A 14928-nucleotide genomic window follows, 5' to 3' on the forward strand; every position below is an offset into this window, starting at 1 on the left:
ATGGTATTTTATGCAAGATGGTTTTTAAATTAGAGATGATTTTAAACAGCATTTAACTGTGCATGTTGGGTATTGTTTAGTTGGTTAAGCTCTTTCACCTTCACTTATGTGGACAAATGTTCGAAGCGTCTAGACACCCAATGAATATTTGTGTAATCCCCCTCCCCTAGTCGCTTGTATAACAACAAAATAGGTTTATTCAAGAACAAGAACATTATGCAAAAATGTTGAGGGAAAAAAATGGTCCAAGGTTTTGGTTCCATAGGGCCTACCTCCCTCATTTAGGTTCCTTCAAAGTTGAAATGAAGACACTCAGGACCAATGAGAAGAAGAGTTTATTATTAACATAGAAATCGAAGTACAGACAACGATGAGAGAAAGAAAGGTAGAGAGCAAAGATGCCATGAGAATAATTGTTGCTGTTGCTAAAGATGAAGGCCTATAACCTCCAATTTTATTGGCACCAATGCTTTTTTGCACACCACTAGCTAGGAAGAAGATTCTGAAGAATAGTAGGCGTGGGCTATCCAAATTTTGAGAGAGAGAGAGAGAGAGAGAGTCTTTGACATCAATAATTTTAAGTACTAGCCGTAAATTGCAAAATGTTTTACCAAGAAATGAGCAATGTTCTTGGTGTTGTACGGCAGAAATAATGAAAGTCCCCACATACATGTAACTATTTTTTGAAGTTGATGGGGATTAGACAACCCACTTGCTAAGTGGGTAGAGCATTTTATGAGTATTCCTTCTGACCTCCTCTCCTACTCCCTGCCTTCACTTTACAAAGTCATTTTGAGCTTCCTTCCTTGGAAAGTTCTTACATGTTTTTATTTTATCAGTAGTCGTCGTTTATGAAATGTGAATTCAATTTCTCATCTCATCTAATAAAATTGTGATCAAGTAGCACCAGACCAAATCGTTGGAACCTCCTTAGAAATACACACGAATTTGAATTTGGGGACATAATTTTTTGAACTTATTAATTAATAAAATTTTTAAAATTTTATTGTGTGGCTGTTCTAGTTGGAAACTTACGTACCCAAATCCAGTGAAGACCTAGACCCATCCATAGTGGCCCTCTCCTTAGGACATGTATTGATTGTGATGTACCCAAATCCAATTTGGGGTCCTCTTATCTTGAATTTGACTTTGTAATAGTACTCATTGAGAATTTTAGATGTAAATTAATTAAATTTGACATAGTTTCCAAATATAAAAAGTATGCTCCTAATAAAGTCAATAGAGATGTTGAAACTAGTTAGATTTCATTTTCATAAAGATTACATGATTCACCCATTTCAATACTTGAGATTATGCTAAAAGAAAACAAGCAAAGAGAGCATCTCCCTATCCATATGCAATTATATGGGTCATATAGAAACATTTTACACCATGAGAAGGCCACCCAAAGTATGACAACACATTAAAGAAGATAAAAATGAAGTTGGGTATGCAAGATGATGGGTCACATGGATCAATATGAGACACAAACTAAAGTTGTCCTTGTAACTGATTATAGGTAGGCACAATAGGAGGTGGGAAGAGAGTGCACATGTAAAGCATTTTGTTCTATTTGGAAAAGAAAAGGCTAAGCTCATGAAATTGTTCTCCAATTATGTTTCCAGATAGTAGGCTACAAAATTAAACACTAGGGCACCTAAACCTAGTGGTGGAGGGTTCTCGGCATGTGAAGATGTCACAAGCTCAAAGAAAGTTGTATGCAAAACAAGGCTAGCTACATTGAAAGATGACCATTGCCTGTGAACCAACCTTTTTGTTATCTTGTAAGAATCTAATCCTAACAAAATGGTGGAGAGAGAGAGAGAGAGAGAGAGAGGAAGTTGGGGGAAAGTCGTGAGAGCCATGATTTTTGCTTGGAGACTCCACAAAAAACCCACTAAAGATAAAAAGTGGAAGATTTGTTTAGGCTTTTTCTCTCTAGTGGGAAAGTGGGGGTGAAAAAGATGGGCATGGGCATTAGTCCTTTTAGGGTTGAGGTCCCAATTTTGAAGCAGAACCTGCATAAAAAATTGTAATCTAGCAGAAGTAGAAACCTACAACAAAGGAAAAAGACCCACGAGGGTTCTGTTTCTTTGCATGTGAAAGCCACTAATTGCTCCATAAAATGAAGTGTCTCTTATTTTGCTCAAGATAGCGTCCATTCATTTATTTCCTCCTGCCTCGTTGGCTACTTCTAGCCTTTTGCCTTCATATATATATATGATGAGTTATGTCATCCAATTTTGCTTCACTTTCTTGCCAACCATCCATTTTCTTCTCTGCCTATCTATAATTTTAGGCCTATCTTTCTGTCCTTTTTTCAAGTTCTCTTCAAAACCTATGATGATGTTATGGTGCTCTCCATCTGTTAAAATTTCCAGCTCAATTAGCAATGAACCAAAACGAAAAGTGGCCCACTTGACCATCTCATGTCAAAATTTGTACGAGAGGAGGAGCTCATTATGCATGCTCAGATGTTTGAAGATATCTCCTTGGCTTGTGGCGCCTATGATCCTGGAAAAATGCATATTCAAACCCAATAAAGAATTTTTACTCTTTTGTTGATGACCATGTTATCAAGACTTTTCTTGGTACATGTTGTTTGAAACTGTGGGGAAACCAGAATAAAAATGAAAACGTCTATATAAATTGGCTGTATAAAGTCAGACCAAAGAGGAGAAAAAAAAAGAAAAAAGGAAAAAACCTGGCTATATAATAAAGATTTTGAATTGCAAGACAATTTGTTTGTTGTTGACTTGTTGCCCAACCCAATTCTAAAAGCCCTGCTAAAAGTTCCGAAAGCCTAACTCCAATATAATGATTAATTTTGTCGAAATCCACCAAATACAAAATATAGATACTAGAATTAGCAAAATGGGAATTCCAAAAAAATTAAGCATCATCACCTCGAGGATTTACAAAAGTGTAGGAAGCAACAGAATTTCAACAACAATGGATTCTAATATCAGGATCATAAAATGTAACCCGGACTCCATCTTCCTTCAGGCAGTAAAGCATCATATAACGGTTGTTCCGCCAGCCAGAATGTCCAAATCAACTTTCAACCATCGGTTCAGGGTCAGATGGTTCTGTGAGAGATGGCTGTGTGAGAGATTTGTTGGATTGACGTACAGAATTGAAAAGAATGTCCTTGATAACCTAAGCAAAAACAGATAAGAGCAACTTTGTTAATAACGGACAAGATGAAAACTAATTGTTGTTGCAAAAACCTTCTACTCAGAGCACACATAGGGTATATGAAGATCGGCAAAGCCAGGGCTACCTGTGACATCAGACCGTGCACCTGCTCGACAGTTATCTTTGCACTGTCACGAGTAATTTTGGCAAGTTGTGATTCTTCCTGCAATTCATGAAGCCATTGAAATTATAGACTCAAATAAATTACCAGCAAAAGAGGTAACCAGCAACATTAAAATGTTAAACAATATTAAGATACCAAAACAAATTAAAATATAGTAACATCTTCCTCTTAATCCCAACTCTGTCCTACATAGAAATGAAATCACCAGATATGCATTTCCAAGGTCACCTGGATCTAAATGGCCTGTCTATGGGACCAAGTGGGACCCACCTAAAAGGACAGGAGAAGAAAATATTTGGTACAATACTGCTAAATAGTTGAATTTGTAGGAAAACAAAGTTTTTTTTCCTTTTAAGGAGTGGAAACCGAACATAAATGCAAGTGATTCTCAGGGTGGGAAAATAATTGCGTCTTTTATCTTTCTGTTTTCTCCTTGATATATCCACATATTTATCAGTATTCATGAAAGAGAGAAAAGAACAGAACTGAACGAAAAGGAAGAATGACACCATGTTCACACTTCAATGGACATCTACAAGCATAGCCATATAGAATGATGTAATTTTAAAGGTGTGTTTTATCCATACCATTTGCCAGCCCTAACCTTCTCTACCTCTATGTGGGTAACAGTTCCCTCTTAGCAGTTCCTCAATATATGAATCACAATCCATTTTATTGACAGCTCTTCTTCTAAATCAAACGAGAGAGAGAGAGAGAGAGAGAGAGAGAGAGAGAGAGAGAGATTTACCTCCTTCTTTCTTTGTGGGGGAGTTATTAATGGCCCAAAGCGAGAATGAGACAAATGATTTTCCGCTTGCTCCAGTTTTTCAGCTGAGATGATGCAAAGGAGACAACTTAATATTCAGCAAAATAATATATCCAAAAAATACGAGCATGACCGATGGAAATACTTGAATAGGCAATATGCAACAGGTAAGAAAGTACCTAGATCAGAAATTTGTCCAGCAACATAGTCTCCATTGCCCAATAATGGTGAGGAAGAAAGAGTATTCACCCAATACTTGTTCCAAAGAAGATCCAAGAGGTGGCAGTCAAGAGAAGACTTGAAATAAGTGATATCCAGAGAATAATACTGCATAAACAAATACAAATGAGTTTCAGAGAATAACAAACTAAAGTTTCACAAAAGAACCGTAGGATAAAAACATAATAACCTGTTTACAGTGCACACCAAAGTCCTCAATTTTGTTCAGAGGAATGGTCTGATACTCGGACACAGGGTCATCTGGAGGCTTATATCCGTCTGGGTATGTCCTGAATGCACCGATGTCAACCTTTCCAGCTGACACTGTCCGAGTTGGATCAATAACAACAGCCAAAAAGGGCTCCTGATATTGCTGGTTTAGCATCTGTGTGGAAACATCAATACCCGAAAGCCAGCATCCATAACCAGGATGAGAATGGTACCACCCAACCGCATTCTCCAACCGCCCCGCCTATACCATAACATACTCTGTAAGAGGATTAACCTTGAAAAAAACAGAACTAATACATGGGACTCTAATAGAAGAATTCTACTCTACAAAATACAACAAAGACTTTGAGAAATTATGCTTATCACATTTTGCCCCACTAGAATCCTAGCAACCATGTACAAAAGAGGGTTATATAGACACTGTATTCAATGCAACAGTTTGTTCACAAGCCAGCTCTTTCCTATTACTCACAAACCAAACAGTGTCTCTATACAGCCACCCAAAGAAAAAGGCCAAAAATGAAACAGATATCAGGGATTTTTAAAAGTGGCATTAAGGTCTTTTACATCATATTGAACAATTTTCACCAATGCAACAATTCCATGACGCAATAACCCAACCGCAACAGCAATTAGGGTTTCTCAAAGGCCTCAAATTCATCCCCAAACCATTAAAAACTATAATAACAAATTACAAGAACAAAGAAAATACGATAAGAAGCACAGACCTGCTTGTTGGTCTGGGAATAATCCACCATGTACTCATAGGCATCGGCCTGAGCATTAACCCTAGTCTCAGTCCCTTCAACAGGCAAAGCAAAAGCGTCCATTACGATAATGGCGTCACCGTCCGTCTTGCCCTGCATGAGGCCCATGACCTCGATGGTCCCACCGGAACGGGCGTGCACGACCATCTTCAAGAGCGCGAGGGCGGAGATCTTGACGCGCTTGAAGTAGTGGGGGTCGTTGGTCCAGGGCTTCTCTTGCTGGAACTTGGCCTGCGCCGCCTCGTCGTAGTAGAATATGGCGTCGGCCGACGGGTCCGCCTTCGACTTCGCCACGCTCGGAGGCGTCTCCATGGGGATTATGTTGTTCTCTAGCTCCCATGTCTGCTGGGCTATTTGCGCGTCCATGGTGTTTGTGAAATTGACTCTGAGACACTTTTCGTTCGCTTTGATGTAATGTACCAGTGTGACTGACTCGGCGTAATCGAGTGAAATCGATTTCCACTAAGGAAATAGAAATAATAAATTGCCACTGGGCTGGGTTTTTGGGATCTATTGGAGAAGATAAAGCCCAATGGGTTGTGGCTACTATCTATAGCATGTCAAAAGAGCAAAATATAATATTTTCTTTCTTTTTTTATACAAGCGATAGTGAAGGAAGGATGAATCAAACTTAGGACTTCAAGTGTAAAAGTAAATGCTCTTAACCACTTGAGCTAATAAGTCCCTTCCATTTTTGTTTTATCTTTGTAGAGCAAAATAAAATATGTTATCATATATTTCATCATTTTATTTTTTAATAATTAGAATTTATTTTTTAATAATTAAAACTCATTTGGGAGTGCTTTCGGAACTGCTAAAAGCACTTGTCTTTCAAAAACGATGTTTGGCAAAAATTATAAGAGTGCTTTGCATGGGACTTAATGTCAACATATCGTGCATACTCAAACAGGTGGTTTTCACAATTCCAATCAATTTGGAAAATTCTCTACAATTTCCTTTCAAGTCTAGCTAAACATAGACTAAAATCCCATGACATAAAAATTCCCAACAGTAGTTCCTACCTTGTTAACATAAATAAAAAAAATTGACAAATTACAAAGGCTAGAATACAATAAATTATACAGTAAGGTACAAAAGCCACAATTCATTCAGTGTCATTTGCCCCGTGACCTGCCTCTCCTGTTGTATCTGCTGAGTCTCTTTCCCTTCTGCTTCTCAATGACGGGGGTGCTTTTTGAATTCGGCTGGGTCAGCTCCTGTGATAAATATTCATCGGGCATACTAGAGCTGTTTTGGGAGCCAGTGGCAACAAAATCATTGTCCTTTGTGACATCCATATAATTTTCAATCGATTCAGGTACCTCAATACTAGCTTCACTCAAAGGCATGCCGTCGTTTTCCTTTGTTCCATCAACATTATTTTCATTTTTATTGGAGACCTCGACAGTAGCATCGTTGAAAAACTCATGGGCTTCTTCCTCCACAGTGAGATCTACAGCTACCTTCTCATGGCTTGAAGTGACTGGATTAGTTTCCCCATTAAGTATAGGGTTTTCTTCTATACCCAAGTCTGGTGCGGACAAACTGAAACACAGGAAACCAGTTCACTAAAAAATTTATGTAGATGATGCAGCACTAAAGCAATGGCATCAACAACTGCTTACCTAGCTACCGAAGAAGGGAAACCATTTGTGGTATAAGCACTTCTTGATCCAGTCACTTCTCCAGTTGTTGAACAGATTATGTCGTGTAATTTTGAATCTCCAACTGAGAAGTAAATTGAGGTTAGTCAGTAGATCTATAACTCTTCGGCCACAAAAATGTGCTCAAGTATAAATCATGCAGCAGAAGGGTAAAAGGGAATTTACCTTGTACGGTTCCTCCTATGTCTGTGTTTCGCTGTTCAGTCCCATTAGAGTTCTTCTGCCCGCCAAAATCACCAGCAACAGTATCACTGTGACATACAAGGGGAATTAGATGTTATAAGCCAAAACAATTACGGACCAACTCAAAGGGCAAAAGAAAAAAAGAGGGGTTTAGGGAAAGATCAAAATCACAATCCAAACTGGTGCAGCACAGATGCTAGAAAATGGATTCTCAACTATTTCTTTCCCACTTTTAAGTTTTATTTAGAACTGTTCCTTAAACACAGAAGCCCTGTTCTTTGAAAACAATGAGTTTGATGTTACCAGACAAGTTTGCCATGCCTTATCATGTTGAGATCAGAGACAGATATGACACCTTTAAGTAAACTGCAAGCGGACATGCATAACCAACATCTTTAAGTAAGCTACAAACTGATATTCATACATAAACTTGTAATTAGAGGAAACCCGTATTCTAATAACCATTTTGCATATGCGTTGAATGATTTGCGAAAATGCTACAGGAATTAATTAACGGAAGTTTTGGTTGGCTAATAAAGCTACCATTGTGGGAAAGGGATAACCTGGGAGCAGTCTTCATATCTTCAGATGCCTTAAGTCGCTCTCCAGTGGTTAACACCCCTTCCAAGGCATTCTGAGAACCTATTAGATGGACAAACTTAGTGAGTAGAAAATTAATTAGAATATGTAGTATTGATATGAATGTGTGTATGTGTGTGCCTGTGGGCACATCTGTGCAGCAGAAACATATAATCCATCTGAATCACTGTCAACAAAAGATAAAAGTGGAAATTACAAGCACCTCCTTTTCCATCAATTGCAGCGACATCTGAATCCTTCATAAAAAGAAAATAAGAGGTTATAACAAGAATCTGGTAGCTCAGAGTCTTCATCAAAACTCATTTTGAAAGACAGAAAGAAAAATTATGTATAATAGGCTATACTGAAATTCTTGGGAACCTGATTTTGTTCAGAACTGATAATAGCCGGAAGTGGCAAAGCTTCTTTCTGCAACCCATACTGTGTCTTCTCCGAAACTGAAAGAGCAGAAAATACGGTTCCATGTCTTAGATTTCCTATATTTTAGTTTTCCTATTTTCTGAAAATTAAAGGGGAGTGTTAACATCATTTCAATAGGGGAGTACTATCAATAAAATGAGATTAAAAAACTAAGGGAGGAGAGCAGGATGACTATTTTGGAAGGCTAATAACAGCTCTGATAAAATATAAATATATGCAATATATTCATAAATTGATGACAATAGAGTATTGGACTAAACTAACAGATTTAGTTCAACCCAGTAAAGAAAACATACCATTGGAGCCAAAGGATGTAGTTACTCCAGAGGACAAGTTCACGTTTGCACCTATGGAATTCTTAGAATTGTGAATTTTATCTCCCGTTTCAACTTCTTGTTTTCCATCCCCCAAATAACCCGAGGTACTTCTATTTCCTAAAGTAGATGCAGACCAATCAATTCTTGTCGAAGGTAGGGACCTCAGCAATTCTTCTGTTGCCTTCGATCGCACTCTTCGTATTTCCTCCTGGATATTCCAGGACCCAGTGGCACGGGAGTCCCTTTTCAGCTGCATTGAAATTTCAGAATGCACAATCAGAATATCAATAAAGAGAATACCTCCGCATTTCTCTCTACCAATCCAAAAGATATTTCCTCATTTCTGTTTCACACTAAAAACAAAGAAAACAGAAAGAATGTGTCAACAACTCCCCACAGTTACTAAAAGAAGAAAGAAACATATGTGGTTCAACATCAACCTCCAATGTGTTATTTGTTAATCTGCATTAACTGTTAATAAATGGTCATTCTGCAGTTATATGAGAAAAAACTTCCTTTCATGCTTCAACATTTACCCAGATGTGAGTGCCAATGCCTTGTCTTGGGACCCAAAACATTGTCTTAACACATGGATGAGTCATTGTGGATCCACTCTACTCAATATTTATCCATTTAGGGTTAATGTTTAGCTTGTTTGCATCAATATTGAATCACGACCTTATTCAAGGGTTTCCCTGAATTTTACAACCATACAAGCTATAATTACTTGACCCAGCATACACTATGGGTGGGCATTCAAACCGGAAAACCAAGCCATACACAACAAAACCTGACTTTTTTTTAGTTACTACAAAATTCTAGACTTTCTCCATTAAATTTGCAGCTCACCCTTGCTTGCTGTTCATAGTTACACAGAACCATAAATACTAGAATTTCTCTAACCCACATAATCCTGATTCAAGAAAAAGTCATCATCTAATTGAAATATCAAAACATTATCCAATCCTAAAATGGATTGCTAGTCTTTGTTCAGTTTGAAAATCTATCTCCAGCCTCAATCTTTTCTTTTAAAGAACTGCCACATTTAACATTACCCAGGACCTGGTATCCATACGAAGGAGTAAATAACCTCCCATTAGCAATAAGTTTGAGTGTACAGTCCAAGTCCTACTTGTCACAAACTCAAAAATGAAAAAGATATGACTAGAAAAATTCCAAATGGTACCTTCAATGTAGACAAAGAATTGCCACCAATTGAATATGGGGTTTCTTCATTGAAAAGTTGCATCCCTGTTGATGATGGAGATCTCAGTTCTCCATGCTTAATAGAAGGAGATGCCCATGGAGGACGTGCCCGCATATACAGCTTGGCTACATCCACTGGTGAACCACCTTCGTCTTCAGCCCCCTGCACCAGCAGAATCAAATTGAAAACTCAACCTCCTTTCCTTGCTTATAAAACATAATGATATAATGAAAGTACTAAATTGAAATATATCAAGAGACTTTGGTATCTCTACCAAATTTCTACCATAAACTTGCAGAGAAGGTGTAGCATATATCTTCTTTGTAGTTTTCTTTCATCAAGAGATTAGAAAGTTTAGAATTGCCTATTTCAACCAAAATCTGAATGAAAAGGGTTGTACTACGACATAAGGGAAGATTTTATTCCAAAGATAAGGATCCAGACATGGGGGAAAAAACAGAAAGCACATGATAGCCACGAGATAATACCAGAGGAAGAACACTCACTTGTGGGAACATAAGAGAATTTAAGGTGCAGGTTCCATGATCCGAATCTGACTTTGAACTTGATCCCAACCTCTTCTCCTTCAACCATTTTTTTGCCTCCGTAACAGCTGTTCCGCAGAGATCAGGCGTGTCTACATCTGCAATGCAATTAACACCGTAAGTCAAATAAGGATAATTTGTATGTTTTTAATCCTGTAATTGTAACCACTTTCACTTCCAACTGTTTTGTTAGGTATCTCACTTGGTCTTGTATTCTCTGCATCTTCAGCAGTGGTAAAACCTACGACTCTTGATTTAATAATCTTTATTAACCTATCACATTCTTCCCTGGTCATGTCAAAGGCAAAGTTGAAGTCAAATAACTAGTTAATAGAAATGAAGAATAATTGGCAGAAAAGTAGCATGATGCATAACAATTTGTGGGAACCTCCCTAAAAGACCAATTGAAACCAACCCAGTCACTATAGTGCTCACACAAACACTAAATTCATGATAAGGAGTTTAGAAATTGAAGGAAACGTCAATCACTCAATGCATGTCCTAAATTTGAAGCGTGAACAACCACTTTCTACTTCGATAGGAGAACCCAGGTTAGAAATTAATCCTTAAGAAATATTCATTGGCGCATAAAACAAGATTCAATAACTTAACATTCATGGAAATAAAATAGGAACTTAAGACGGTAAATGCAGAAAATAAATCAAGGATAATATAAAGATACATATTCTGTAAAAACTTGCACTATAGCACAAGGGAAAACAAATCAGAACACATGGCTAATATAAGAAGTGGAGAAAAATGATGTAAGCATAAAACACGTACATGTCCAAATGTGAAATATAAAAAGAAGTACAATGTGTTATCTTTAATATCAGGGAAGTGCAGCATTACCTTGAGAAGGTCTCCTGCATAAGCAGTTGTTCAATTACATGCTTGTTCTCGCTCTTCCCTAGTGTTGCTGGGGGTTCCTTCCTAAAGAAACTGATCTTTCCTGATGTCCCATTCCTCTAATTCAACCACAAGAATCAATATTGTATGTGTAGTAAACATGAAATGAAACTAAAAAAGCCATATATACAATTGTCTTATAAACCCTAAAATGACAAGGAACTTGAAAGAAGTTTCCGATATTAAAAGAAATTTTTTAATTTAAATAAATAGTTTGACTACAGATACTGTATTGCCGTTCATAGTCCCTGGACAGTCCTGTCCTCTCAAAATTCTTGGTAACCCCGTATCAGATAAATCCCTTCTCTTACGCAAATAAATCCCCTACCACATGCTTTTCCACAAAATTCTCAAATAACTCGTCAAAATCAGCTTAAAGCTCCAACTTCACTTCTGCAAGGAAAGTTCCACGACCTCCTTTTTATTCCTAATCATCCCCACAACCCTAACCTACCACGAGTATACAAATTCTAAACTAGTTTTCTACAACCTCTGTTTGGAACCATAATTTCAAGTGCTAGTCTGCCAGAGCCCACTACACTCGTGAAAATACCCTAAATTCCAAGTGAGGTGGAATCCAAATCCCTAGAAAAGTGAATATATATGGAAACTCCCAAAGGATCGAGTTTTCAGTGTGGATAACGGAATCTGTTACCCCATGTCGTATTACCAATTTATCATATTTATCATATGATGTGCTGATGCAATCTTCACAAAATTGTTCAGCTTAAGCAATTCAGGTACTTAAAAGCACTATACCAACTATCTTCAGAGTCAGCAAACCACAATCATGGGAAAACTAACAAATTTGAACAGATATCAAGTGCAATGAAAAAAAAGAACACATCCTTTCCAGTTAAAAATCTCAGTTCCTTTCACTCAGAAACAATCAGTCCCACTCAATTTGCATGCTTACTGAATTTGTTAAACAGTCTACTGGCATCATGTAGCTGTTAAAAATATCTAGTGCAAGTTCTTCCAAAGAATTGCCCAACTTTAAGAATAATGACACCTACAATAAAACAGAATAAGCAACATTTAGAGCTATTACCTTCTTCAGTCCATCATCTTCTTGAGTACAAATATCATCATCATCAACATCTTCGTAGTCAGTACCATCCTCTGAAAAATCAAACACAAAAATCCAGTAACAATGGCACGAAAAAACCCAAAACAAAAAGATAGCTTTTTGCTTTACTAAATCACAAAACTGCCAGGCACTTGGGTTGGGGTACCTGAAGAAGAGGAGGAGGAAGAGTCAGGACTAAATACAGAGGAAATTATCTTCCCAGCGCCGCTGGCAATCATGCGAGTAGGGGAGTAGATGAGCCTGGAGAACCAATTAGGGTTTTCGGGGCCAGGGTTTGCCAATCTCGGCCGGTCGTACGGAGTCCTGGCACTGGCAACTCGTCTAGGGCGGACAATTTTCCCGCCAGATCGGGGCTCCAGGGCTCGTCGGGATCTGGAAATGGTGGCCATGCGCTCTCATGCGCGAGACGAGAAGCCAAAAAGAGAGGGAATAGGAATGAGGGAACGAGGGAAAGGGATAGAAGAGTTAGTTGTAAAGAGAGAGAAGAGAGAGAGAGAGAGAGAGAGGTTAAAAAGGGTGTTTTGTGTTTGTGTGTGTTTCGCAATTTCTGTCCCTTCGGGAGATTCAATTCGTTTTTTAGGTTTCTAGCGGTTATTATTATTATTAATTATCATCATTATTATTTGGATTTTTGTCTGCGCAGGGATTAGTGCGACTCAACACAACCTTGTTAATTCGAGGACACGTGGACAGCTTTCAAACAAGAAATAAATCATATTCACAAAGATCTTTGTAGAAAGATATATTTTTTTTACTCATCACACTGCATTTGGTTCATGGGAAATGAATCTTGGAGATGGGAAATCAATTGCTTTCCCATGTTTGGTAAGTCAGGCATGGGAAAGCGTTGCCTAGCACATGGGAAAGTATGAGGGAAAGTGAATCCTTCCTTCCTACTTGGGTTTCACTTTCCCTTCCCATGGGAAAGTAAGACTAACTTTTTTTTTGACTAATTTGTCCTTACTAACAATTCATAATTACAGTTTTTATCCAACAATTATTGGTATTTTTTTATTATTTTAATAAGGGTACAATTGGAAACTAAACAAAATTTGTTTTCCATTCATACTCAAAACAAACATAGAAAAGGAAATAAAGTGATATTTCCGGGTCACTTTCCCGGCATTACCAAACATGAAAAAGGAATCACCATTTCCCATCCCTTGGGAAATAATTTCCCATCAAATTCATTCCGTGAACCAAACGGGGCCACAATGTTATGTCATCGTAATGAGCTATCTATCATAGGTATCAAACTCACTACAAATAATAACTACTCACGTAATAATGAGTTATCAATCATTATTCATTAAGTCAACTTATGACATTCTTCGACTAAGTTGTTTTTATTCGTGTGTAAAATTTAAATAATGTTTTTATCTCCCGGCTTTATAAGTTGGTGATATTGGGTTAATCTATGTATTTAATTATATTTTTAAGATGATAATTAAAGATTTCTACTTGTATTGTTAAAGAGTTCACACTTCACACACTAGGATGTTCTTGGCAGCAAGGATGTCGTGAAATCTCCATGATAACTTCAAGCTAATAGTGTGGATCCTACGATTAATTGGGTAGATACAGAATGGAGGAGATCTTCAAGCTAATGAATGACTGCCTTCTTTATTGAATAGTGATTTCAAATAACGAAGATGAACTTTCACTGTTTTACGAAGCAGTAATGTTAGGGACATCAAATATTTGCACTCAATTTGAGTCCCAACTAATGTGGCAAATAACACCTCCTTAATATTTAAATTGATAAATAATAATGCTACACGCACCAATTTTTTTTTACCAACTTTTGTTTATTGACACGTGAAGTGACAATATATGTATCTTTATCATTTCATAAAAAAAATATATGTATATTTATAATTTCATAAATTTTGTATCTTTATCATCTATTTTAATCCACCCAATTTTTGTCCCTAAAAAAAATCCACCAATTTTAAATTTTTTTTTCTGGTAGTCCAAGAATCCACCCATTTTTTATAATTTCATAATTTTTTTCTATATGTGACACAATTCCCTTTATATGTGCCATTATTCTATATGTCCTACAGTGATATATACATATATATATATATATATATATATATATATATATATATATATGTATATATCAAAATCCCTTGTTATTAATTAATGATCTTTTTAGAAAGAAAAAAAAAATCAACATGTCCCCTATGAATGCAAGTTACATATTATAGTATTGATAGCGTATTAATGTTTTTTGAGTGATGTGGTTTCTTTGCTGCCATACCTTCAAATTTTGGATCATGTGGGTATATAGCAGTACTTATAGAAAGGGGTTTGTTGTTCAAGTGCTTTGCATTTGAGGTTCTAAGTTCGATTGCACCCTCTCTCAATTCTTTTTGGATTAAAAAGAAAACATATGTAACATGAGAAAGTGAATTTGGTGAAACGTTCAAAATACAATATCTACTATTGTGAGAAGTTATTCGTCCAATATTTTCTTTGAACAAGGATAAGATAAGATAAGAATCACATTCAATAATCAGAATGAAAACCTACTAATAGTTGTCATGATATGCTGATGCATGCAACACATAATAATAGCCAAATGCTCATGATGGGTGGGTTTCAATTGAAACGTACGCATGCAAAATTACTAAAAAAGGACCAATAAAATCAAGATCATTGACTGATAAATCATTTGTAAAA

General features: G+C 36.9%; 2 protein-coding genes across 2 annotated transcripts; both read right to left on the reverse strand.

Annotated features, from left to right (window-relative positions):
• Nucleotides 1–2791: 2791 nt before the first annotated feature.
• Nucleotides 2792–5762, reverse strand: LOC110774536 (COP9 signalosome complex subunit 5b). The gene is made up of 6 exons (XM_021979080.2): nucleotides 5267–5762; nucleotides 4498–4779; nucleotides 4268–4415; nucleotides 4071–4153; nucleotides 3284–3361; nucleotides 2792–3159 (listed from the first exon to the last, which is right to left on the reverse strand). The coding sequence occupies exons 1-6, from the start codon at nucleotides 5669–5671 to the stop codon at nucleotides 3055–3057; spliced, it is 1101 nt and encodes a 366-aa protein (XP_021834772.1). The 5' UTR covers nucleotides 5672–5762; the 3' UTR covers nucleotides 2792–3054.
• A 442-nt stretch (nucleotides 5763–6204) lies between these two features.
• On the reverse strand, nucleotides 6205–12786 carry LOC110774516 (flocculation protein). The gene is made up of 13 exons (XM_021979058.2): nucleotides 12386–12786; nucleotides 12202–12272; nucleotides 11094–11209; nucleotides 10444–10529; nucleotides 10203–10339; nucleotides 9676–9858; nucleotides 8469–8739; nucleotides 8113–8189; nucleotides 7955–7988; nucleotides 7716–7794; nucleotides 7135–7220; nucleotides 6931–7033; nucleotides 6205–6850 (listed from the first exon to the last, which is right to left on the reverse strand). Exons 1-13 carry the CDS (start codon nucleotides 12627–12629, stop codon nucleotides 6421–6423), a joined length of 1917 nt encoding a protein of 638 aa, XP_021834750.2. The 5' UTR covers nucleotides 12630–12786; the 3' UTR covers nucleotides 6205–6420.
• Between the last annotated feature and the right edge of the window lie 2142 nt (nucleotides 12787–14928).

Source organism: Prunus avium, chromosome 1, assembly GCF_965620075.1.
Source record: "Prunus avium chromosome 1, drPruAviu1.hap1.1, whole genome shotgun sequence".
Classification (NCBI taxonomy): Eukaryota; Viridiplantae; Streptophyta; class Magnoliopsida; order Rosales; family Rosaceae; genus Prunus; species Prunus avium.

Coding starts and splice junctions, on each gene's coding strand:
- LOC110774536 (XM_021979080.2), bottom strand. CDS start 5,671: ATGGACGCGCAAATAGCCCAGCAGACATGGGAGCTAGAGAACAACATA. Junction 4,416..4,497: donor TTGGTGTGCACTGTAAACAG/GTTATTATGTTT, acceptor TTGTTTATGCAG/TATTATTCTCTGGATATCAC. Junction 3,160..3,283: donor TGCACGGTCTGATGTCACAG/GTAGCCCTGGCT, acceptor GTTTTTGCTTAG/GTTATCAAGGACATTCTTTT.
- LOC110774516 (XM_021979058.2), bottom strand. CDS start 12,629: ATGGCCACCATTTCCAGATCCCGACGAGCCCTGGAGCCCCGATCTGGC. Junction 10,530..11,093: donor ATGCAGGAGACCTTCTCAAG/GTAATGCTGCAC, acceptor TGACATGACCAG/GGAAGAATGTGATAGGTTAA. Junction 10,340..10,443: donor TGCAGAGAATACAAGACCAA/GTGAGATACCTA, acceptor ATTGCATTGCAG/ATGTAGACACGCCTGATCTC.